The 27,042-nt window shown below is 37.9% G+C and overlaps 1 protein-coding gene across 1 annotated transcript in view; it reads left to right on the forward strand.

Annotated features, from left to right (window-relative positions):
- The window catches only part of LOC140322930 (potassium channel subfamily T member 2-like), an 85,233-nt gene that overhangs the window by 49,574 nt on the left and 8,617 nt on the right, over positions 1-27,042 (forward strand). The window contains exons 11-26 of the mRNA XM_072399585.1: positions 2,624-2,788; positions 4,303-4,439; positions 7,252-7,315; positions 8,134-8,242; positions 9,857-9,965; positions 11,704-11,760; positions 11,874-12,026; positions 15,080-15,315; positions 16,765-16,984; positions 18,353-18,458; positions 19,546-19,718; positions 21,507-21,578; positions 24,383-24,517; positions 25,320-25,431; positions 25,548-25,649; positions 26,449-26,532. Coding sequence (XP_072255686.1) covers positions 2,624-2,788; positions 4,303-4,439; positions 7,252-7,315; positions 8,134-8,242; positions 9,857-9,965; positions 11,704-11,760; positions 11,874-12,026; positions 15,080-15,315; positions 16,765-16,984; positions 18,353-18,458; positions 19,546-19,718; positions 21,507-21,578; positions 24,383-24,517; positions 25,320-25,431; positions 25,548-25,649; positions 26,449-26,532 — 2,034 coding nt within the window. The remainder of the gene's footprint in view (positions 1-2,623; positions 2,789-4,302; positions 4,440-7,251; positions 7,316-8,133; positions 8,243-9,856; positions 9,966-11,703; positions 11,761-11,873; positions 12,027-15,079; positions 15,316-16,764; positions 16,985-18,352; positions 18,459-19,545; positions 19,719-21,506; positions 21,579-24,382; positions 24,518-25,319; positions 25,432-25,547; positions 25,650-26,448; positions 26,533-27,042) is intronic.

Consider the following 27,042-nt stretch of genomic DNA (forward strand, 5'->3'; position numbering starts at 1 on the left):
CTTGATCAGTGATGGTGACAGTTGTCATAAGACGAGATGACAGATGTGGGTGCTGTGAAAGAAAAGCAGGGAGTAACATTAGTTCTTTCATGCAGTTAACCCGTCCCATCATGGGAGCCCAGTAATTATTGTCAAGAGCTCTTCACTTTAGTTCACATTCTTTAAGTGGGTCGCTGTGTCTGAGTTACTTTTCTCCACAACATTCCTGACAGAGATAATTCAGCTCAAATGTAATTCCATCTAAATTAAAAGCTGCAAGCTTAAGTCAACCCCAGTGGCAGTAGAACATCTTGAGAAGGAGAATGACAGCTGCATTCTTTCCGATCTTGAGCGCTGGTGCATAACCACCAAGGTGACCGCTCTCCAGCTTGGACTGGCCAGTAAAAGCCTTGCTATACTAGAGGTTCCAGTGATTCTTGTGCTGCCATGATTTCCATGCTTTTCTGACCTCCTGTGACCCTAATGCTCAGTGACTCTTGTATTCTCAACCCTTTGCTCACTTGTTGTTGTTTGTCTTCATAGGTTCCTTCTTAATACTTGCCATGCCTGTTATCTCCCTGTCCTGACCTTTGGTGTCTTCCTGACTCTGTGGTTACCAGTCGTCTTGGTTCTGTGCTCCATGGTTTTCTTTAACTAGAATACCTGAAGACCACAACCTGTCATTTCCACCAGTAAAGCCCATTATTCCTTGCAGAGCAAAATTCTGATGGGGTGCTTAGATTCTGAGCCTTGTGGTAGCAGCTGTTTTCAGCTTGGTAGAAGAAGTCTTTTTCCACTGGATTTACATTTTCCCACACCCTATCCTCCCCCATCCCAAGTCAATGGGCCTGATTTATTAAAGCTCTCCAAGGCTGGAGAGAATACACTTTCATCGGTAAAGCTGAGTGACACAGCAAACCGGGAAAAGATCTGGTCCAGAAATGAAAACATTTGCTAACAAATAGCAAGAAATCCATTCCAGGTTTGCTGGATCACTCAGCTTCAATGATGAAAGTGTATCCTCTCCAGACTTGGAGAGCTTTATTAAGTTAGGCCCAATAAATCAGGGGAAATGTGAGTTAGTTAGGACAGAAGAGGGTAAACTGTCCCTGTGCTACCTTAACCACATACATGATAAGCAGCTGAGAGTGGGAAGCGTCAAACAAAAGATCTCTGTGTTTTCTCATTCCTTTGGAGATTTCCAGGAAATATAGCTAAGAACAGTATGTTCATTATGTATTCAAATAAAAAATGTTTATTAGCCTTACTTCTTTGCTGTCCTTTTCAAGTTATACCTCTTGGCGAAAGCTGTACCTGGATCACAGCGGTACCATTAGCTCAATGCTTCCACCCTGTGTACTCTCCTCTCTTGCTTCAGCTGATTTATGAATAGAATTAACCTCGTCATATATAAGCCGATTGTGTGTTGATCCTAAATTGTTTCTTTATTTCTGAATCTGAGCGATCAAAAGTGATTGAGCGTGGAAGCAAAGGAACCCTAATTGGGTTGGAAAATTTACATTGATCGTGCAAATATAGGATTTTTGAGACCTCTTGATCGATTTCTGTTTTAATTTATTATTCACATATTCTTATCTGTCTATTATTTCTAATAAAACATCATTTTTGATTTGCTTTTTGATCAACTACTAAGAATTAATACTAAAGACTTAACTGTGCTTTAAATGAGGTATGTGGTCAATCAGTGGTCAACTATTATTTTAAACAAGTCAAATAAACTAAAAAGTCTCCGAATTTACATATGGCCAGGTTTATTCACAACAATCGAAGTCAATGGAGGTGCCATTTGCAGCAATGATTTCCATTCATAAAATAGCAGGAGTTGAAAGTAAAACACACACAAACTAGAAGCTTTGTGCTAACCTTGCACTGTATACAGGTTTTGGGGAACCATTATTTAAAGGGAAAACATGCCATTACCAGTGTCATTACTACTTTATACTAACTTCCTAGGTCATTTAATTTGCTCTATTATTGCTCTGCACCAGGAGCTAAATGAGCATTGTTACACCATGTAAGGCACTGGACCGATCAGTGCTATCACACGGGAAATCCATAACCTTTTGTAAGCAGTATATTTGTCCTTATTGTTTTCCAAGACTTTCTATTCATTTTTTCCAGGAGAGGAACAAAACAAAGATAACTATGTTGCTGAGAAGTGGGAAATCATAGTGAACCTGTTGCCTTGTCCTGCATGCACAGGCGTTACATTGTTCTCAGTGTGTCTAGATCTTTTTTGGCACTGCAATGAAGACACAAAACAAAAAGTTACCAGAAACCAGGGAAACATTTTCTTCTGCCAATAACCCTAGGTGACTTCTTGTTTCCACCTTTAGTAAAAGATGTGCATAATGAATGACTTAAAAGTTCCTTTCTCATTAGCTAGACAGTTCTTTCATGGCCATAGGAGCACTTAGAGGAGTAAACCAAGGTACTTGTGTACATGATATGACAGGTACCCCTTTAGCCAGATTTGGCAAAGATCTTTTTTTATAGATCCCTAATAACCCAGTTCATCCCTGTCACGGTCCTTTAAAAGTAACATACTCTTCAAGACTGCAGATATATATATATTAGTGCTCTGAGCATTTTGTCCTAATCACAAGTCTTTAATTTTGTTTAGTTTGAGCAGCTGGTGTTCCTCTGGATGGAAAGGCAGAAGTCAGGCGGGAATTACAGCCGTTACCGTGCACAGACGGAGAAACATGTGGTCCTGTGTGTCAGCACCCTAAAAATAGATCTGCTCATGGATTTCTTAAATGAATTCTATGCACACCCCCGGCTGCAGGTAAGAGGAACAAGGACCATAGTCTGGTATTTTGGGAATATGATTGCATTACAGGGTTGCAAGCAGAGGTATTACATTCCAGGGGTAATCATCAAGCTTTCAATTCAGTGGTACAGGAAGAGGGATCTCATTCATAGGATATAGAAACAGGTTGACCAGGTTAATGCCAGTGGATAAGGAACATGCTTAAAATTAAGGGGTGCTAGAGCAGGGTTTATATTCCAGGAATTTAGGAACAGACCCATATTTCAGAGATATAGAAAGTGGAATCATATTCCAGGAATATAGAACCGGTCTTACATTCCAGGTACGCCGGATCAGTTTTTTATTCCAGGAATAAGGAAATTGTCTTCTATTCCGGTAGTGCAAGAATAAAGCTCAGAGATTCTAGGAAATGATGGATACAAATGTGTACTGTTGCTGTGGTTGCAGGAAAGAGACATTTAAATATATTGATAGTTAAAGAGATTGTAGATAGCTAAAGAAAAGATAATTTTTGCAATAAATCATGCAAAAGGTTCAGGCTTTCCGATTTCTAAAGCTGCTTACCTGTTTCTAGTAGCTCACTGAGTAGTAAATTAGATTATCATGTAGTCAGAATAAATTACATTAGTATTCACAAAGAACCATTTGAAATCAGGACTTGTGAGGCATACCATGGATCACAGATAAGTCAGCTGTGTAGTTTCTAATATATGATGCACCCAAGGACAGGAGGCAACATGAGCTTCAGACAAATCTAAAAGTATACTGAATTAATTATGTTGAATATTGACAACACAGCTTTGCTACAAAAAAAATGATCTTCTGGCAAAAAAGAACATTTGAAGTATTGTACACATTTTGCTCAGGCTTAGATATAGCCAGGCTGATGACTTACCTTTCTATATTGCAGATAAAAAAAAAAAGCCAGGTCACCTTCCAGCCCCCAGTGTCACACTTATCTCTTCCTCACTAAAGCGCAGGTGACTCCCTGCTGCGCATGCGGGCGTGCCTGCGTTCCCAAGCTTTATCAGTTTTGCCCATCTTGCCGGCCAGTCAGGAAATAGCCTCTTAATTATCCCTGGCTATTTAGCCAACTCGGACACAGCACTCAGTGTTTTTTCAACATTTCTCCACTAGTGCCGAGCACCCTAGCTCTGCTGAGCAGCTCCTGTACACCTGTTAGTTAATTCAGTGTTTCCCCTGTCCAGCTCCTGTGTTAACCCCTTGTTGCCCAGTCTGTAGTTACCCAGTCTTTTCCGTTGTGCTGTTCCAGTGTTCCTCTTTGGGGGAAGCAACATTGCAAGGATCAATTTATTTCTTTACAGTTCTGCTTTAACTCCTGCAGGAAAACCCAAACTACGACCAGCCTTATTTTCTTATAAAAAACCAACAGGTGAGACTAGCTGTTAAAGTAGGTGTTAAAGAAGGTGATAGTGTGGATTGCAGTAATTTTGTGCTTGGATTTTTGGTTTCTTTTGGCTCACCTGACCTTAAGCTAAATAATTCACCCTTATGTTTTTTTTGCACAGGATCATTACGTTGTCCTTCTTTGTCCAACTGAAATGGATTTGCCTGTCAGAAGAGTTCTGCAAATTCCTTTGTGGTCACAGCGTGTTATCTATCTGCAGGGATCAGCTCTAAAGGATCAGGACCTCATGAGGGCAAAGTAAGTCATTATGACTATACCAAATGTCAGTGTTATTGCTATGTATGTATGACCTGAAGCATATCATCTGCTAATCAGCAGGACCGCCGCCATCGATCACAGCAACCTAGCATGGCAGGAGTTAAAGCTTGTCCTGTGTGAAAAATTAAATATTTATCTTTATTATGCCATAAGATGTATTGAGGAGTACACTTAAAGGCTAATTTCCACACTGACATCTTGACACTAGCTCATTAGTTGAAGAGAGTACTTTGATACAATGTGTTCTGATTCCCAAACCTTGGATTTTAAACACATACTACATCCTGTGCTGGTTCATCAAATGTAACTGTTCAGCTTTTGAAGGTGATTTTATTTAATTCTGTGTCTCTCATCAGTGCCATGAACTAATCTTTTGATTTTGTACTATTCATGGTGGAAAAGTACAATACGTGGCAAAAAAATAGAATAAAATAGCTTCTTCTTATTAAAGATATACATATTGGATCTCAGCCTTTCTCAAACTTTTGACTGAAATGGACACTTGAAACTATGTTCAGGTCTTGAGGAACTCCTGCTAAAACCATTTTATTGGTGATCAATTTAAATAATGCACCCCTTACAGTTGTGAATAGGATGTCACCCTAACAACACATTAGTCACTAATAATCACTGGTGCTATGAAGCTGACCATTTACTTGGCTCTGACCCAGAACTATCCAGGCATCATCAAATGTGAGGTCAATCTGCCACAATTCAAGGAACCCCTAGAAAATTCTGGAGAAACTCTGGTATCTTAAAGAACCCTGGTTGAGATAGTTGTATTGATGAATCCAGATTAAGACTTTGGAGTGATATGAGAAGTTTTTCTCTTCACTGATTAGTCTTGATTATTTTCAGATCAATAACTGATCAGTCCAAAGTCCCTAAACAACACCAAGTCCCAAAACATTGACAAAAAAAGTCCTACATCTAACATGCTTGTGTACTATTGAACAATATTTTTCAACAAGTCCATTTGGAACCCCCGTTACAAAAAATGATGAATTTCAATTGGTTGCCTGATTTCTCTTCAGATTCTCTTTGGATCTAAACATCCTATTGGATTGGAAATTGGTACATAAATTTAAAATGAATCTAAACGCCTTTTTAATGTACTGGGGAGGTTAGAACCCCCATCTGGTTTTTATTTTTGTATGTGTCCTATCAGGGGAGATTTTTATTTGTTCTGGTCACAACTGGTAATGGAAGATTTAAAACTCTTTTGTTACCAGAACAAGAATAGAGAGAAAATTCATCCAATAGATTCTCTTGTTTCATTGACTTTTAAAAGAGCTAAAAAGAGCTTTCTGACTTTTCCACAAATTTCCTGTTGTATCCTTAGGACAGTAAGTAAAAAGAAAACTCCACACCAATTCCACACTGAAAAAATTCCAGGTTCAATATAAAATAAAAAAGATAAAATAATAATAAAAAAACAAGTTGTGGCCTTGGATATGCATCAATTATGGAATCTGCAACTATTTCTTCTTGTTGGTTTTACCCAGTTATGTTGTTTATCTAGCAGTATCATGAAAAAAACTTTACAGCACATAACAAACACCGACTGTCTGAATGGTTACTAAATAGAAATATCATTTTCATAGCATCTCATAATAGTATAATCCTGCCATTAATTTACTAGAAGCTGTTTCTCCCACTTACCTACCTTACTAACGATTTCTTTTTATTGTCTTCTAACCCCCTTTTTCTGACATTCATCTTGCACTTTCCTTTCACTTCAACTGGTCTAATTTTATATACTCTGTTCTCTTTACTTCCTTTACTACTTTTATCCTTTCAATTCTTTTTCCATTACTTTCCTTTATATTACCTCCATTCTTCTCTCTACTCTTCATCACTCTTTCTTCTTTCCTTTCCCTTTCCTTCTTTCATCCCTTCCTTCCCTTTTCCACGCTCTGCATTTTTAATTTTCTTACCTCGTCCCCTCTTCTCTTCCTTCTCCACCTATTTCACTTCCTCCATGCTCCTCTCGAACGTCTTACTTCTCTCACCCCCATCACCTTCATCTCTTCTTCACTTCCATTATCTCATTCACCCCTTCTATTTTTCTCTACTTCCTTCTTCAACTTTTTTCTTCACTTCACTTTTCTTCTCTGCCTTCCACTCTCCTCTCATTAAACTTCTCTTATCTTTTCTACCCTTCCATCTTGTTCTTTTCCTCATCCACCCTGCCTCCCTTTCTTTTCTTATCTTTACTACCCTCCTCTCTGCTTTACTTTTTCCACCTTTTCCAACTACTTTTCTTTACTTCTTTGACTTTCTGTACCCACCCTTCTCCTTCTTCATTTTTACTGTTACATTCTAACCCTTCTTCTCTTCTTGGCCCATTTTTTTCACTTTTTTTTTCTTCTTGCCTCTTCTATTCTTGCTTTTTTACTTTTTTTTACCTCTTTACCACATTCTATCTCCTATCTTCTCCTTTTCTTCTTCACTTATCTAACCTACATTTTTTTATCCTCCTCACCACTTCTCCCACCTCCCTCACCTTCTGGACAATCTTACGGCACCTACACAAACTTACACTTTACTTGTTTTCCTGTTGGGCTCCTCCACCCTCTTCCTCTTCATTTACTTATCTTGCATACACTCTTTTCTTCTTTACTTCCTTTTGTCAATAACTCTTCTTTGCTTTATCACCTATATCTCCTTTTTATCCACCAATTTACATCTCTATGTTATTCCTATTAATTCTACTCTTCATCTGCGCTTTGTATCTTTCTCTCACTTTTTGTCTACCTGTTGTTCTTGTTCTCCTGTTGTTTTTCTGTAGAATTGATGACGCGGAAGCCTGTTTTATTCTCAGCAATCGCTTTGAAACAGACCGCATCGCAGCGGTACGTCTAACAGGGCTCGGGGATGGAGAATAGTCATTCATTGTTGTTTTTGGGTGAACTCGGTTGTATCTGAATAAAGAAATTTTATGATATAATTTGTCCTGTCACTGCATAATAAAAATAAAAAGTGATTAAAAGTAACTGTGTGGTGCACTTACAGTATATTTATATTCCAATTAAACTAATAAAAGTGCACTTATCAGGTGTACTCATGCAAATAATTAAGTTCAAAGAACAATCAGCTTCATTCCCTAATACTTTAAATTCCACCTCTAAAAGGTAAGTCTACTAGAAAAATATTTTTATCAATACAACTTTGGATGCTCAGCTCCCCACAAGATTCCAGCAACCCTGCAGCTAAGGTTCATTCTCTATGAAAATTGGCAATCATGGGTTAGCCATCTCAAGACAGCACTATGCATTGGACGAAGGAAGTTTCCTTTTCGATAATAGGCTGCATCAAACATACTATATTGTAGAAAGGTTTGCTACAGTAGATGTTAAACAAAACTGATTAGTGAGGATTAAAATTAAAAATTATTCATTTAAACATGAAAGTCAGACAACCAGCTAAGCACATAGCTGACATTCATATAAGGGAGATACTTGGAGATTTATACACCTTTACCACACTGCACATCCCTGTCTGGCGGAGCAGGGGACCCATTTCTTCTCCGCTTCAGTTAAGTAATACTTCTATGTCTAGTCCATCCTCTATTCTGTAACTAGACAGGAGATGCTTTTTTTGCTGTATTATTATGTCTTTTTTATCCTTTATGTTCAGTTTTAATAAAAATGTCCTTTTTGTTCTTCCTTAGGATCATCAGACCATCCTGCGGGCCTGGGCAGTAAAAGACTTTGCTCCCAACTGTCCTCTCTTTGTCCAGATTCTCAAACCTGAAAATAAGTTTCATATTAAGTTTGCAGGTAAATTGTTTACTAGACTCTGGAAATGTTCCACACACAAAGTCCGCCCAGTGGGGTGTTTTGTAGGGGCATATTATTTCCTTTTCAAGGTTCAGTTTACCTAAAACTGATGTTTCTATTAAATTCAAGGGAGATAAATCATTTGAGAGAATTTATATTCTTTGTGGACTATCGGTGAGATCTTTAAGGGGAGTTCTTATGCCTTCATGCGTGCTGTGGCCACTATAAGGGGTTCCAGTGCCTTTTTCTGTACTTTTAGTAATTGATCCAATAGACAATGATAAAGGAAGAGTTAGAACACACAAACATGGGTAGGAACATCCAAGTGGTGGAGACATAGCTATAATATCTGATAGATGATGATCTCCTACTGTAATCTGCCAGTTCAAAGCAGATGTCTTGTATTTTTTAAAACGTATTCTCCATTGAATTATTAGATTGCAACGAATGCAGCCAAAACAATAGGATTGATATTGATATGATGAGTTGATGTGGGTTTCCGATAGGAGATCTGATTGCTGGATTTCCCAAAAGCTATAGAAACCCAAGCCTTACTCATTATACTAAGCTCCACTATGGGGTTAAGCCACCCAAATATATATTATGTTTTTGTAGTAAAAGCTGCCAATTGTCATGTCGGGTGTTGCATATAGCAAAATATCTCTTAATATACATGTATTCTGATGTCACTGCTTTTCAGTTTTTTCATGTACTGTATTAAGAAATTCTTGGTGCATCCCAAGACCTTTCTAAGGTCCCATGGTGGCTAAAAAGCATTCTCGGTCACTGTTGTGTAACCCCTGGAAATAGCGAATAAAGAGGCTTATATGTAACATTGCCTTTTTGAAATGCTGATCATTGGAGCCTAAACTCCTAATAGACTGACTTTATTCATGTGGATTTACACACAATTTCTTGTGCATGAAGATTTCAGATGATTCTGTAATGAGTTGGTCATTTATGCTCAATGTCTTAAATGTGCTGTAATCCACAGACTATTCACTTCTAATTCCTTGAGTATTATTGTTAAAACTAAACTCCAGGCAAGCAGCTAAATAACTTGATGAAACTTATAAAGGAGCAGAGTTATCAGTCAAAAGACAGGTGTATTTCTGTCACTCCTGTTCTAATTCTACACAGTTCTGCTCCAGATCCATGTCCACAGAGCAGGAGACCTTATTTTTCTCTGCTTTTGTTAAATTAAAATGACAGGTCTTTTCTTATTCCATGAATAGGAGTGAAACGAGAAATAACATAATGATGGGCTTTCTATCTTTACTCTGCTGGCAGCATGCACCTAAAAAGTTACATGCTGCCAGCAGAGTAAAGACAGGCAAGCAAAGAATTGGCATCTTCTTATCCCAGACTGAACTGTACACATACTTGGAAAAAGCTGATAGAATTCAGATACTTACTCCTTGCACAATGCAAAATAATTTCTAGATCTATTAATGATATTGAATACAGAGCTGCAAGCACTTGTGTGTTTTAAATCTGCCCGGAGTCTAGATTTAATTATTGGGTGAGCTATTTGGATACTTTTGCATTCCTGATTTTTTTTTTTTTTATAGTAGATACCATGAATATTCTGTCTTTTTATTTTTCTATCCTCAGATCATGTGGTCTGTGAAGAAGAATTTAAGTATGCCATGTTGGCGCTTAACTGTGTATGCCCAGCCACGTCCACACTCATCACTTTACTGATTCACACTTCTCGGGGACAGTAAGTAAAACCTGGAAGATGGAGCTGATGTATATAACTAATGCTTGCTAGCAGCCCATGGATTTACTGGGATTTATATATCACTTTCTCATGATCCACAGATTTCCTAATAAAATTTAAAATAAAAAATAAAAATGTAATGTTTTACCACAAAAGCCGAAATAATAGATAGTTCTAATAAACCCACACATTTCAGCTACTTACCCTATGTTAAAAGTTACTGATACATTTATCATTTTAATTCATCATATTATTCTGTAACAGTTTTATGCAATATTCAAGTGGTGCTATTTGTGGGGCAAATGCAGTGCTTCTCAATCTTTTTAAAAACCCTTATATTAACATTTAGGTCTTTGGGAAACCCTCCTATGATTACTATATCAAGGGAAACAATAGCTTATATATTTCTGGCCAATGGGAAAAATGTCATCCTTACAGATAGCCAAAAAGATCATCGGTATTAGTTAAACTGACCTGAGAGGAACAAATTGATCAAGGAAAGCCTAGCACCATCTGAGAAACTCTGGTTGAGAAACACTGGTTTAAGTGGTCTGTTTACATCAATAAATGCTTCACCAATGCTGACAAGTTTTGGTAAAACATTTCTAAAGGATATAAAATATGTGGCATTTTAAATTTGTTTCCAATTTAAATTTTATCTAATACAACAACATTTACTTGTTTATTGTTGCCACAAGGTGTTACAACCTATGAATTTCATGGGTTACTAAAGTCCTCTTACATCAGTTCTTTAGAAGCTGTATAAAACTGGAAAGCAGAACCTCTGGAAAAGAGTTCAGGTTTTTTTTATTATGTGCAATACAAGTACTGGCACAATTACTAACTGCTAGTGCTTGGGGAATACGGAATCATTAGACCTTCTTTGATGATGCAGTGCTTAGGTCTGATATCCAATTCCTTGTGCCTGGAGGATAGCTTTAAAAACTGTACATGCCTAACTAGCATGCTAAAGCTTTGGCGTGAATTATTTTTAAGTCACTGACCAGTATAAACATAAGGGTGGATAGAGACTTGAATAGTCTTAACCTGAGCAGACGTCTCTCAAGCTTAAAAGTCAGACATTATCAATAAATTGGATTGGCAGGAACTAAAGTGTAAATGTATTCTTCATTACAAGTTATCTGCACACATAGGAATAAACCTAAATTACTTCTCTAAAATCTACTTAAATTACTTCTCTTTAGTTTACACTAATTTCTGTCTTGTAACTTTTAACCTCACTTAGAGTATTTGTTGAATAGTGCCCAAAAAGTCAATGTTTTGCTTGAAATAACTAGTTAGAATGTTCCGTTTAGTTTCCAGTGTTGTCTCTAAATTCTTTAGGGAAATTGCTATGAACACTTACAGTGTTATTTTTATTCTTAATATTAAACAGCATTTAAATAGCACCAACCTGTACATTAAATAGTGGTAGCAAATGAGAGACACAATGGAGAAGCAGAGATCCCTTCCCAGAAGAGCTTACAATCTAGGAGGTGGGGAAGTGCCCGGTTAAAAGACAGAAGAAGACGAGTAGGTTAATTTGAAAAAATGGGTTTTAAGGGCTCTTGTAGATGTGCAGGAAAATAGGAGTAAGTTGAATAGGATGAGGAGGGAATTCCAGAGTGGGGGCAGCCCTAGAATAATCTCTCTTCCAGATTTTTTTTTTTTATAATGATGCCCAATTTTGTTCTCGTGCTCCTATTTTCATGCTATAACTTTGACTTTTTCCTTTTAGGACAGCTGCCATGGACCCTTTTCGCCAGCGCCCTAGTCCCTGGCAAGCCCTGTCCAGGTAGATATAATTTTACCTATTTATAACTAACTTCATAATTTTGTACAGATGGTTGTGCTCTCAGATACCAAAACTTAAATAATAACATTTTGTGTATATCATTTTATGTTTAGGGATAATAACCCCACATCACCTGACCAATGGCAGAAGAACTACAGCCGTTGTTCGGCCAATGAAATTTACCATATACGGCTGAGTGAGAGTAAATTCTTTGGGGAATATGAAGGCAAAAGCTTCACGTACGCCTCATTTCATGCCCATAAAAAGTAAGTCCCAATAATAGCTTACACCTCTGTGCCATAGATAGAAATTTAAACATTGCGTCTTGGAAATGGCTGATTTAACTGCTTCATGAATGTCTGCCTCATTTAAAACAGGTCAGGATGAGCTTCTCCTGGGCAGAGCCATAGGCCCTGATTTATTAAAGTTCTCCAAGGCTGGAGAGAATACACTTTCATCAGTGAAGCTGGGTAATCCAGCAAACCTGGAATGGATTTCCTAAAAGTTATTAGTTAGCAAATGTTTTCAATCCTGGACCAGATCCATTTCAGGTTTGCTGAATCGCCCAGCTACACTGATGAAAGTGTATCCTCTCTAGCCTTGGGGAACTTTAGTAAACCAGGGACCTAGAGGGAATTGTCCTAAGAACACTAATTGCACTGAGCGCTTTATGCTCCATTCAGGGCAGGGAACTGGTCTTCTTCATTCCCCCCCCCCCCCCATAAAAGCCTGCACATATTTTTGCCTTAATTTGCTTCATTGCACCCTGTTAGATTTTAAAAATTTTCAATACGTTCCAAGAGGCATCAAGTAGTGGCATACCTAGGTAAATGTGAAAAAAAGTTTTTTTTTCAGACTAGGTATTCACCTATTATTAGAAGGGTAAAAGGGAAAGATATGAAGTTGGTTTCTATTGTATGGATATGACTTTGCTAAGACCCTTTGCTTGGTGGAGGTCCAATTAATGAGAAGGTATCCTGACACCTCCTGTTCAAAAACCCTGAACATAGCAGGACAAGCGGTGGCAGTGGTACCTGGGATGAGGCTATTGAGGCTAATGATCTGGAGACAATTAATTACTGCTGTGTGGTTCAGATCAGATCAGTGGAGAATACTAATTTGAGGATCAGGATTGACCAGACATGTTAGTAAATATTAATCAAATGCACAAAAGTTATGTTGCTTGTAGATACGATAAAGCAAATCATTTTAGAAACTCTGATCTGATTAAATATCCTCAGCATGGTGCTGTAGTTCACCCCATACCTACCCCTGATAAGCCAAATGGCAGAATACTGTACAGGTGTGCTGTGTTTTATGACTAACACATGGTAAGTCCGTCATATCGGTCTGTAATGGGCCTATTATTCACATCTATGCACTGTGGTGTGTTACAGCACAGATGTAATTGTTCTTACTATTTATGTACATTGGGGAGCTATGAACAATAAATAGCAATGCTTTGCAACGCACATATACAGTGCATTGTCATATGTTGCAGCAAAATTCTTTCAAACACCGGTTTTATGTGTCAAAGCAAATGCGAGGGTATAAATCCAGCTTTTCAGTTTCCTGTTTTATTGAAACATTTAAGGAAATGTAAACCAGCATGATGACTGCTTGTAGATAACAGTAAAAGAAAAAAATATGAAAGGTTTAAACTGGCATGAAAAGCCTGGATATATTTTTAGGAATATGTTTATGTATGCACATGGTTTGGAGGAGCCCATGGCATCGTGGCTCTGTGGCTTGAACTGTTGGCTTAGCACCGGGTTTGATTTTCAGCCAGAACTCTATTTAGAATAGAAGGAAAACAGCCTGCCATAGGGGGTGTCCCCAGAAAATGTCCAAATTTTGTAAAATTGGGTAGCATGACTGGAATTGAACCTTAGTCCTTGCTACAAGATATCTTACTTTAATATGCATCCCTTTCTTTATTATAGGCATCCTGAATAGAACACACACAAGATCAAACACAGAAGTACAAAAGTACTGGTTGACAATCAAAAATCAGGCAGGTTGACAATCAAAAATTCGGCGACCTGAGGTGCGCCTGATTTTCGATAATTCCAGATCTTATTTTATATTTACCTCCACACACAGGCCAGCCTTCCTCTCGCAGCACCTGCGGACATTTGGCACAGTTTCAGGGAGCAGGCAGCAGGGACATCTCAGCGCCATCAAAACATTAGTGGCCAAACAGTGTACTGCAGTCCCTGTATTGAAAATGTGATCTGAAATTCATGCCGGGAAACTGAAGAAACCGGAGTATCGATGGCCAGATTTTCGATTGTCAACCTGTAATATGGATTAATAACAAAATGCAATTACGTTGCCATACAAATACAATGTTTTGTAATGAGCCTGATTTATCCATGCTCTCTAAAACTGAAGGAGATATACTATCATGGGAGAAACTAGATGATCCAGCATGCATCTGGTCCAGGATGGAAGACATTTTCCAATGAATAGCAAATAAGTTTTTGGAAATTATTCCAGGTTTGCTGGTCTGTCCAGGTTCTCCCATGATAGTCTATTTTCTGCAGTCTTGGAGAGTTTTCATTAATCAGGACCATTGTACCAAAACACCAACTGCATGTCCTTTTTATTTTTCTTCTCTTGCAATCCAACCATTGATAAACGTCTTTCATCTTGTTTTAAATATTTGCTAGACATACAAGTTACTATAAACCATGAAAATTGCATTAATAGGCAACTACTTGAATAAAAATAAATATTTAAAGCTGTACTTAACAATACAAGCAAAACCTTTTTAGATTTACCAGCATATTATTTTTGTTCTTTAAATAGAACATATTGAAAACCTATAAAAGGACGTTTTTATGGTAATTAAATTCAGTGTTTCTATATATATGTATATAAAAAATCTGCAGTGCTCCCAGTCATGTGCAACAAGCTTGAGTCTCTGTACATTTTAATTTGAACATTTGTACACTTGAACATTTGTACATTTTAATTTGCTCAGCTGTTAACACACTAAAGTAGTTGAGGGTGGAGACCCCTGCTTAGCACCATAATAGACACAAAAGCGAGGACCACCTACTCAAAGGAAATTACATGTAGACTTAAATTAGACTTGTCATAATTTCACAATGCAAAACAATCCACTCTTTCTTCTAAAAGTTCATACTGCTTTGTTTTTATATATATATATAAAATAGGGAATCTGCTTGGTGGTTTCAGGGAAAAATATTGTTTCTTCCTTCAGACATTTGTATAAAATAGATCCGGTATACTGCATATAATAAATATTTTACTTTTCAGTCAAATTCTTAATTTTTTCAATTCTCATATCTAGGTACGGTGTGTGCCTGATTGGAGTTTGTCGGGAAGATAAAGCCAACATTTTGCTCAATCCAGGTCCTTGCCATATAATGTCACCAACAGACACATGTTTCTACATCAATATATCTAAGGAGGAGAACTCAGCCTTTAGTTTTAAAGAACACGAACACATGCAAAGATCTGGAGCACCCAAATCTGCTTACCGTGGCCTGACCAGGCTTCCAGTACATAGCATTATAGCCAGCATGGGTGAGTTGTGTGTGTTTGGTGGGGCGTTGTGATTCATGTGATATAGTTATATTTATCCTATTTTGGAAAGAGTCAGAATGTTTGATGTTTACTTGTTTTCAGATAAAAAAATGAAGCAAATCATACATACTAATAACACATAATGATATCTTACCAAAAGATATCATTATGTAAGCCCAACCAAGCTCTTACGTAGGGATTATTAGTAGTTGATCTGTAAATGTATTACAGTTGGGCTTATTTAGTTAACGTTAAACTGTGGGCAGATATAAAAGAAAAATATTCATGGAGCTCTGAAATCACTTATTGTCATTTAGTTTCATGTTTTTTATATAGCAACAACATAATACAAAGCACTATAGAGAGTATGAAGTCATGTCACATATTATCTCTTAGAGAGACCAAAATCTTACATTACTACCATATATAATACAAATGTCATTAATATAGTCTTAGGCAAGGCCAATGAATCCACTGGTATGATTTGTGGGGAAACCATTGCAAAGATGCAGATGCCGTCATGCCCAAGGTTTAAACTTGGGACCCTAAAGCTGCGTACACACTGCCAATTTTTGTCGTTGGAAAGGATCTTTCACGATCATTTCCAACGACAAGGGAGTGCACGATGCATGAACGGTGCTGTACATACAGCACCGTTCATGCTCTATGGAGAGGGGAGGGGGAGAGCGACGGAGCGGCACCCTGCTGCGCGCTCTCCCCTTCACTTTCATTACGATCGGCTGTCGTCCATCGTCCGTGGATCCGGCAGGTCGGTCGTCCGGACGATGGACGACACCGACTGTACACACGGCAGATTTTCGCCCGATGCCGATTATCGGGCGATAAAAATCTGACGTGTGTACGTAGCTTAACACTGCTAGGCAAGATTGCTAATCACTGTTTGTATTGCCTAAATGTATTTAAATGCAGTGTAAGAAGTTGATCTGGTGTTGTGCTCTGTAAATTTCTGTATGCCAGAACTGGATTGTAGGAGGAAAAACTGTTAAGGGGGAGTCAGTATGACTAGTGCCAGGACTTGGGCTTTGAACAATACTGGCCATCATTGACCTTTGTAGCTGTAGGCACTTTGAAAAAATGAATCCTGAACTGACAGCAGGAAGTACTTTTGATTTCATTTCAGAAGATCAGCTTCCCTTATTTACAATGAGATAGCAGCCTGCTATCCCTCTAATCTCTAATGTAGACACAGAACTTTCTTTGTAAAAATTTGAAGATGAATTTCTCCACATTACCTACAGCCGTATAACTCAGCGAATACTTCAATTTGCTACATATACAACAAAAACTATGTTAGGAAATGAGTAGTTTTCATAATTCCTTATCCTAAGAGATTTGTTCTGTTTTATACTTTACCATTGTTCCTTGAGAAGCACATACCAAGCATTTGAAAGCACCCTTTTTATACAGCCTCTTTATTTTCTTTTATAGGCACAGTGGCCATCGATCTTCAAGGGTCAAGAAGCCCAGAGAGTGTTGATGGCAACTTGCTAAGCCCTCCAGCTGACTCCACACAAAAACACAGAAAACACAGCATCGATCCTGTGCCTGACCTTATTGATGGTGACACCAGCACATCTTTCGACCTTCTGAGTGACCAATCTGAGGATGAGATCAGTCAGTCAGATGAAGAGCTGGGCTCTTACAATGAGTAAGCTGATGACAATGCATAGAGGGAGTATGGAGTTATAATAAACTAAACATTATAATAAAAATAGGGTTGGGGTGGGAACTACTGGACCTTAAATGTCATTCTGCGTATGGTGCCAACCCCGGAAAGAGATATATAAAAATCAAGACAAAAAGAGAGGCTGGGGTTTTAAAAGGCAAAATTATTTATGTATATAGTAGGTAGGTTATATTAGAACATCATATAACATGCATACAAGGCACAGCAAAAATACAATAAGATAATTAAACAATACAAAGATATTGTGTAAATATGGGTGGTTCCGTTCCTTTATTCGAGCTAAAGGGGAGGCGTTATGGGACTGGTGCTCTAAACTTAATTTGTCTCTATGTAGGTAAGTTCTGTTGATTATCTGTTTAGCGTCCAGAAATGAGGAGACGCTGCAACCTCCAACACAACAGCACCATCTGGCGTCTGCTCATTTCTCACTCTGCAAAAAGCTATAATAATGATGCATCCTTTTTCTATTTGACCACAATCAATCATTCTTTTTTCATTCTTTATTACTCTCCAAACTCTACCTCTGGTGGCTTTAAAGGTCCACTGAAGAAGCCTTTATAGGCGAAACGCGTCGGGACGCTACACAGATATTTTAATATTGATTTAGTCGAGCTAAAGCGGAGGCATTATGGGACTGGTGCTCTAGACATAATTTGTCTCTATGTAGGTAAGTTCTGGTGATTATCTGTTTAGCGTCCTAGTAATTAGGAATGAAAAAAAAGATTGATTGGTCAAATAGAAAAAGGATGCATCAATAATACAGCCTCTATTTTTGTGTTGATTTTTCTAAACATTAAAATAGTTTATGGTATCATAAACTAAAAGCAACACCCTCTAGTATGCGCCTGTATATTCCAATCGCTTCTTGGAGCAACATGTTCCGCTCAAAGTCAGTGTTTCAGCCATGCAGCTATTTATGTTATTATCTATGCAAGACTGGTAACACAGCTTTATATTAGGATTTAGGTCCAAGTCCACTTTAAAAAAAATTTAACATACCTGGAATATTGATCAGTTGCCATAGGGAAGCACCTCCACCTCCCTCCAGTCTTGGTTTATGTTCTCCAGTTTGTATCACTGGCCACAGGTTGACTCTGAGGTCTAATTCACACCAGAATGCAGTAGAAAGTGTTGACATGTTGCGTAAAATAGACTATTCAAAATACACTACAATCTGGGGCGAGTTAGATTCTTGGTGGGACACTCTGCATTGTTCATTGTTGGGTGATCTTTGCCATTGAAAGCCCTGAAACACACCAACACACCTAACATTCTTTCATTTATGCATAAACCTTATCAAACAGATTGTTCTTACCTTTTTTCTTTCAGCTGGGTAAAGGGCTATCCATCTAATACACCCTACATTGGCAGCTCACCCACTTTATGTCACTTACTCCAGCAAAAGAGTCCATACTGCTGTCTGCGACTTGATAAGGTAATATAGGCATATACTGTGGTATGTATCATATGTATTTTATCACGTTTTTTAAATAAGTTTTCCACAGGTATGACCATATTCCTACTTTTTCATGCATTGGTATCTATTCTTGTTGTAGAGGAACTTTAAAACGGTGTTACCTCCAAAGGTGAAGCATTGGTTGTGACACAAATTGAAAACCTTAGACTTCATACATCTCATAGTTATAACATCAATTACACATAAATGCTGTACATAAAAAACAGGAACTTAAAACTGCAATAATACTTGTACTGATTAGAAAGCAAGAAAGAATTCTTAAGTTAGGATCAGAGCTGGGACAATAGACAATAGGTAGCATTTTTTACGTGAGCTATAAGAGATAAAAGCTTTGCTACGATTAGTTTATTAGATTGCTTATGGCACAAAAAAGATTGGAATCAAAATCATTGATTTATTTTCATACTGTGTGCCCAGAAATAGTCACACAATATTAATACTAATAATAATATTTAGAGTTATTTCAGGCACGTTTCCTAAAATGTGTTATGTATAAACAACCGATATAGCAGAGCAGTAGAAAAAATGTCCATGGGAACTATCAAATTTTTCAAGGAACCCCCCCGCTCCCATCCTAAGCCTTTCCTCACTGGAGCACCCAAGAGTGCAAAACAACTTTTGGTTATACCACCCCTTCACTGTAGTGTTCTGGTGTTTTTAATAACAGCTGAACATGTTCTACCTAAAATATCTAATATTCTAACCTGGTAGTGCTCTATACTAGCAGACAAGCAACATGAAGGCACTTCAAGCTGGATCAGACTTTCCATAATGCATAGTACTCTTCAGTAATATTAAGTTAACTTTTTTTCTGAATAGCAATAATTTCTTCTCCCTACTATTTGTGCTGCTTTTTCCAAGGGATACATTTTATATATACTCTAACAACTTAATACATTTATGGTGCAATAATGCAATCCTTTGAACTTTTTATCACTATATTTGTACATATAATAATTCCACTCAAATTGGAAGCCTGCATACGCCACTTGATCTCTTCCTCCTTTTCAAGGTGATCTCACTGTCCTTTTTGTGTTTTGTAAAGGGTTGCCATCATTTTCCATATGAAGATGCACGAGCATATGGCTTCAAGAACGCCCTGGTGATTGTGTCGGCAGAAAGAGCGGGAAACGGGTTATATAACTTTATTGTTCCTCTCCGAGCATACTACAGAGCCAAGAAAGAGCTGAGCCCTGTCATACTTCTCCTGGAAAACCCGTGAGAACCAGCTGCTAATCCACAGTATTATGTTGTTGCACTGAATTCCTTGTATTTATAATAGAAATTGTAAGGATAGCGAGTTATCATTTGCAGTAATTAGTATTTGGAAAAGTTAGCCTGTTACTTTACTCAGTAAGAGAAAAGTAATACTATGATTAACCATCTGCATCTGATACTTACCTTTTGTGCACTTACCTTAGTCACTACCCAGAAACAAATCTCCATGCAAGCTCAGTGTTGGTTCCTTTCAGAGGGTGCAAAGGCTAAAGACTCCCCTCATTCGACATGGCTTGGGTCTAGCGGGAAGAGAAGAAAATCAAATGCGTCTCCATGTGTTAAGTTCCTCTTGCCTTCAAGTAGGCAAAACATATTAGGGGCTGCAAGTACCTTAAGTTCTCAGCCTGTTATGGCTCCTTGTAAAAGGAAATATTCCCCTTGAAACAAACAAAAAAATGTAAAGGATCTTCAGAAATGTTATGTTTAATAGATTAAATTATTCTGTAGATATCTCAGCCATTTAAATTGTGTATGCATTGTGAATCCTCGAACTTGTGAGCATGCTTTCACGTTGACCTCAACTTTATCTCCAACTCGGAGCTTTAGCACATCCACCTGCCATTCTAGTATCCAATAAGTTATCCTCAACAGCCTACAGAACAATGCCACTGAGTAGTGAGAAAATGGGGTTTTTAGTATTTAATTTTCAGGGAAAAAAAAGTAGGTCAGCTTAGCAAAATAGCACTGCAGAAGTAAGAGTACGTAAGGTGTTCTATTGACCTTTACTAAGACTTTTGAATTTTTAATGCCAAGGATGTTTTTTTATTCTCAGTAGGACACTCATTGTGCCAGTTTTTTTTTCCTTTTGCCATGTTAATTTTATAGATGTGCAGATATTGTATGCATGTACTCTCAGCTGAAGACCAACAATATGGCTACGCCACATATTGTACGCTATAGGTCATAATCCTGCCTTGGGAGAGCACGGTAGAGGACGTTTCTAAGGTTTGGCCTACTTTAATGTGCCTTAAACAAGGCCTTAATTTTAGTTCTGGACAACATCAGATTTGAAGTTAAATCTGTCACTTCTGGGAGAAGTATTAAGCTTCCATTTCTTCCCTCCTTGCTAAATGTGCAAGTGTCCAACTTAAATACTTTTGAGTGACATAAAAGCTAAGTAAATGTCAGAATTTCACTATCCCCTATCTTTAAACTTGGTATAGATCAGGGACTGAAAAAACACTGAAAAAAAAGCTTTGCTTTAATACCCAGAAGCTTTTTTTGTGTTTGAGGATATTTTAAAGTGAATGCGTCCCTTAAAAAAATGTAAAGAAAATTTAAGAAGTTTCTCTAAGAATCCTTTTGAATTTTGAATGTCTTTTTGAACCCTCCAGGACCCTGGAAACCCAGAATTCTAGATGTACAAACACTTACCTTGAGAACCTTTGAAGACCAAAGGCTTGTTGTTCCCTTCTCCCTCCTTCTTCTCACTATTGACATTCAGAAAAGCTCATTTTGCGTAGATGTAAGAGTAAATATGAATCCTTCAGTTGCTAAGTGAGCATATTTGTCAAGAGACAACATCAACACTGGCTTATCTCTGAATGAACAATAGCAATTAAACAAGATATCATACAGATGACTGGCAGTCACTGATTTTGGCATAAATGGGTTTTTGAAGCCTTACAACAGCCTATCTTTCATAGACAGCTTTATTCAAGGCAGCACTACATATCCCATTCAGCTGATGTTCCTCAGCCAAGTAACAATTGTGTAACTCTTTTTCAGACCTGATACACAGTTCCTTGAAGCTATCTGTTGGTTTCCTATGGTCTATTACATGGTGGGATCCATTGACAAGTGAGTAGTAAAGAGGATACTTTATATATGCCGTAATAAAAATATAATCTACTGTATACAAACGTGGATACATAACCAATATTCCCGGTAAAGGGTATATAATATATAGACCATTTTTGGTCTGGTGTCAATGAAGTCCAGTAAACCAAAATTTCTATTTGAAAGTTGGTGTTCTGGTTCAGCAGCATGCTTTAAAGTACACCTGATAGAACTTATACTCTATAGCAGTTACCTCCAGATACCAACATGCCATCCCCCATTTCTACTAAAACATTCTGGAATCCACAAAATCATGAGTGCTTTGTTATGCATATACTAACCAAGCTGTTCCTGCACCTCAAAATTGTCCCATTGTTGTGATGGCGGACCTCAATGGCCAACAATAATGGTGGACCTCAATGGTCAACACTCAACAATCTGGCTTGGTCATTAGTTGTAAGACCATGTACCCTGTGGTTAGAGTAACTTGGGATGCTCTAGAATGAAGCCCAGGGAAAAAAGATAGGACAACATGACATGTATATATGCTTTGCTCAATATTTGGTGCTAATCAGTGAACTTTTAAAACCTTGTTGGTAGGATTCTCACTGAGACACATGCCTCTTGAAACAGAGTTTACCTAGACGTCATTTCTCCTTTTGGAAAATTTACATTGCATGTTTCTCAGGAAACTTGAAGTTTCCCACTCTGAAATTTATAAAGCATACCACAGTTTTATAAATTACATTTTGTAGAGTGCTGCTGCAGCCTCCCAAAAACACTGGCAAGAATAGCCGTACCTCCTATCACCTCCAACAAGGCAGAATTTTTTGCTTCAGCAACCAATGGCTAGGTTGGAGCATTTCCATGTGGGAACAGTAGGGAAGTCATAAAGGCACAATTGCTTTCAAAAAAATACAAAAGTGGAAATGCCATAATGTAAATGCTGAAAAAGGTGCAAATGCTTTGTAATGTATAAGGCACCCAGTGTTACCCCAACTTCATCTCTGCCTCCTTAGAAGTCCTGAAGATCCTAAACAAAACTGAGTTTCTGAGAGTGAAGAAAAGCTCCCAGAAACTCAGTTTTGTTTAGGATCTTTAGGACTCCCAAGAGGGCTGAGATGAAGTTGGGGTAACACTGGGTGCCTTATTCATTACAAAGCATTTGCACCTTTTTCAGCATTTACATTATGGAATTTCCACTTTTGTATTTTTTTGAAAGCAATTGAGATTATGTGGAAAGTCTGCAATGCCCTAGTTATGTCACTAGAAGTTATAAACTGTGACTTGGGTACATAATATATATAGAGAAAACCTGTTACATCTTTTAGGATCAAGAACAATGTCTTCTTCCCATGTTATGACAGATGTCAGAGTTTTTGATAGCTCACTGCATGGATTAGTCATCAAGACCTGTGAAAAGTATTTGTCTTCAACCACAATTTTCATGTTTCTGAAGAGTTTACAGATCATATATGCATGTAAAAGTACAATGTAAAGTGAACTTGTCAGTCATTTTGAACTTTTACAAGTAAAAGTGTTCACTGTGAGCACAAAGCACATCCAAGGATAATATTTACCAGCCAGAAAACCCATCTCAACTACCAAATTCTTGTCCAATGGGAGTGTTACCTGTTATTGGAGAGGTGGTAGTATTTGGTGGAGCCTAGCATTGATGTCAAGGAACAGAGATTATTTCCATGACCAAGACAGGAAGACATGGACAGCTGATGTTCTAACCTGTCCAGACTTTACTAACAATATGTATTTGTTTTTACCAGTTGAAAAGATTATCTATAACACTGCTTGTGCTGTTAGAAAGTCTCCCCAACATTGACACATTGAACAGAGATTCTAACCCTTTTCTGCTCAAACCAGATTACTCAGTTCTGTTGCAACCAATGACATCAAACGTTGGGCTGTACTAATATACGTATATAATGGTGCTGGAGGATGATAGAGACTACAGATATGCCACACCAGAAGACTTTACATATAATACATGCGATGGTCAATACCTTCAGATATACTACAAGAGATGGTCAGAGACTGTGAACATAATATACTGTATGGTCAAAGACCTCAGACATATTACAAGAGATGGTTGGAGACTGCAAATTTACAGAAGGTGGTCAAATACTGCTTAAATGCAATAGAATTTGACCAGAACCTGGGAACACGACATGGTCGGAGACTGCTGCTTTAACGTGGGCACCAGGGCTCAAACTATTTTACTATTGGTTTATCACTTTGGCCTTTGCACTGCTAGGTCCCAGGTGGTATATCCCACCAAGGACACTATCTTCAAGTAACTTGCAGTTTCCCCCTGTGTTTGTGTGGGTTTCAACCAAGTACTTTGGTTTCCTACCACACTCCCCCCATTACCATGTTAATGACATACGACTATGGCAGGAACATTAGATTGTGAGCTCCTTTGAGGGACAGTTGGTGATATGACTATGGACTTTGTAAAGAGCTGTGTAATATGTTGGCTCTATATAAATTCTACTTAGACTAACTATGACTTGATTCTATGTAATACCTTTTCAGTAGCGAAAGCATCTAATACCATGCACCTAATCTTTACAATGTCAGCATCAACTCAACTTATAGTACTGAGACATTGACTACAAAACAAAAATTGTTCATTAATATGCGGGTCACATGCGCAATAATTGGTGATTATTTTGGTTTTATCATTCGTTCATTCGTTTAGCATTTGATTATATCATTGAAGATTTATATAGGTTTAAATATGTAAATGAAATAAACAGAAAAGAAGATTAGTAATATGTTTTTTCAATTTGATGTTATTCTGTCTTTAGTTTAGATGACATGCTTCGCTGTGGAGTGAGCTACGCTGCTCACATGGTGGTGGTTGGAGAAGAGAGCTCAATGATTGCAGAGGAAGATTACATGGCTGATGCACGGGCTATCGTCAATGTACAGACTCTTTTCAGGTGGGACTGTACAATAAAAAAAATAAATCAATTCTCACTCAGATATCAGATAAGACAAATTCTGTTGTAGCATCCTAATTTGTTGGAATACTAACTGATTCATATGCTTACCCAACCTTTTAATGCTGTCTGTGTCCCCACTGGTTCCCCCTTTCTATTTGTCCTGGTGATCACTATCCCTAGAAGAAAAATTATGGAACAATTAAAATGGTAAGGTTTTAACCAGAACAGGAGTACAATAGGATATGTATTATTTTAGAATTTATGATCCAGGCACAGGTTCACATAAAAGGAAATTCTAAGTTTGTCTAAGATGTGATTTTCCTTACTTTGGAGAGTTTTTTTCTTTTAACTGGTGTCTTCCTGTGTCTGTGTTTTGGCTGTATATACAATTTAAAGTAAAGAAACTAAACCCCACTATACTCACCTGTCCCTGTTCCATTGCAGAGTGTTGCTATTTTTTTCCTTCTCCTCTTCCTAGTTGCGATTTTCACCCATTTTTATTGACCAGACCAAGGTGCCATATCTCCCACACATTACCTGCAAACGCATAGAGTGATCAGGCAGATAAGAATGCCTGATCCCAAATTTTTAAACTTTATAGAATAACTAAACCCAACAACAAACAGGTAATTTATGCAATCTTAACAGAAGTAAGGGTTGCATTAAATTGTAAGGACAGTACCTACTTTCCAGACCCTCGATCCACAGGTAATAAAAGCTACTTAGAATATGCTATAATAACAGTCTTACCTTTCTATATAGTATTTCAGTATACAGTTTTATCTGTTTTTTCCTTCAGGCTTTTTCCAGGATTGAACATCATTACAGAATTGACACATCCAGCAAACATGAGGTTCATGCAGTTCAAGGCCAAAGATAAATACTCAGTGGTGCTGTCTAAGCTGGAAAAGGTACACACTGTGACTGTCTCTTTAGTCATTTCTGACTGTCTCTCTGATGTCTGTCTCCTCCCTGTGTCTTCTGCTCTTATTCCTAATCACTCCCTCAAAGCTCTGTCCTCTCGCAGAGGGAGCGTGAGCGGGGATCTAATCTGGTCTTCATGTTCAGACTGCCGTTTGCTGCTGGGAAGGTCTTCAGTGTCAGCATGCTGGATACACTCCTATACCAGGTACCCGGATGACCCTTGAACTGTTACTCAAAAGATACTCATCTTACAAGTACATTATTCTCCATATGCCATATTCCTATGACTGTTACTATTTCGTATACCATGCTCATGTTGTAACTCCATGTAACTCTTCTTGTTGTTCCAAAAAGCTCATAGCTGCCATAACTTGCAGAGCTTCCTATGGCCCAATATTATAGGGACTCTTAGAATATAGAAGAACTATTTTCAGGAAGCTGAAGCATCTCCCTTGCTGGATACATGAAAAATCTGCCTGTGGTGTGCAGAAAGAACAGAGTCAATTTAGGAGTGAATAGATCCCTAGGCAGAGTAGATGCTTTGGTCTTCCCAACTGCTATAAATGATGGTGAAATAGATTAGTCCAGGCACTTCGTTTTTTTTTTTTCCTTTCCGTGCAGAAAGACCCTTCTTGGTGACACCTGAGTATGAGAAAGTCTCCAAGAACTCTTTCCATCCCACTTTTACATAAAACCAACTACAGAACACACAATGTAGCATAAAAATATCTATGCACCCCACTTTTCCCCCGTACCTCTATTACATGTAACCTTAGAGGCAAGAAATTGTGTATGTCCCAAGGTGTGTACAACAATGGAAATTCAAAAGGCCTGCTTACTTTGCTATGCCTTTGAGTACTCTGCAATACCCACCAATAGCAGCCATCATACATTGTCTTCCTATAGCTTCCTATGTAACGTCCTTTCTGTATTAATCCTGTACATTTGCCTGTAGCAACCTCCTATAACCCTGCTTTCACTCCCTCTCTCCCTGTATGACACAGTCCTTTGTTAAGGATTACATGATCTCCATCACCCGTCTATTGCTGGGTCTGGATTCAATGCCGGGTTCTGGATTCCTGTGTGCTGTAAGTTAATTTTATAATCTGCTCCAGTATAAAGTATAAACATTGTATAACTGCTTCATATATAGAAACAAATGCAAGTAAAAAATAAACAGTTTATAGTAACATGATGAACCATTTATCCATTAAACAAAAAGAGTTTGTGGAAACCTGACCACCACCACAAATGATTGAGTTCGGTGGGGTTTTAGTGAAGATACTTTTATATGCTATAGTACATAAAGACATTTTAGACAACTGTGTACTCCCAACTTTATAGTAACAGTTTAGGGAAGGCTCTTTTCTGTTACGTCATGTGTGTGTGGTTTAGCCAATTTAGTGTGGAGGAACTGGAGAAGCTTGCATAGGTCCATGACCTGTACCCTACTAGAAACATTTGGCACAATTTGTAACTCCAATTATTATCCATTTCTTTACATCCTGCATCAATACCTGACCTCCAAAATGCTCAAAAAGCCATCTGCAAATCTAATTTTTTGTGATGCCCATTGCCGCTCCCTTAAGACTTTTTCC

Source organism: Pyxicephalus adspersus, chromosome 2 (genome assembly GCF_032062135.1).
Source record: "Pyxicephalus adspersus chromosome 2, UCB_Pads_2.0, whole genome shotgun sequence".
Taxonomy (NCBI): Eukaryota; Metazoa; Chordata; class Amphibia; order Anura; family Pyxicephalidae; genus Pyxicephalus; species Pyxicephalus adspersus.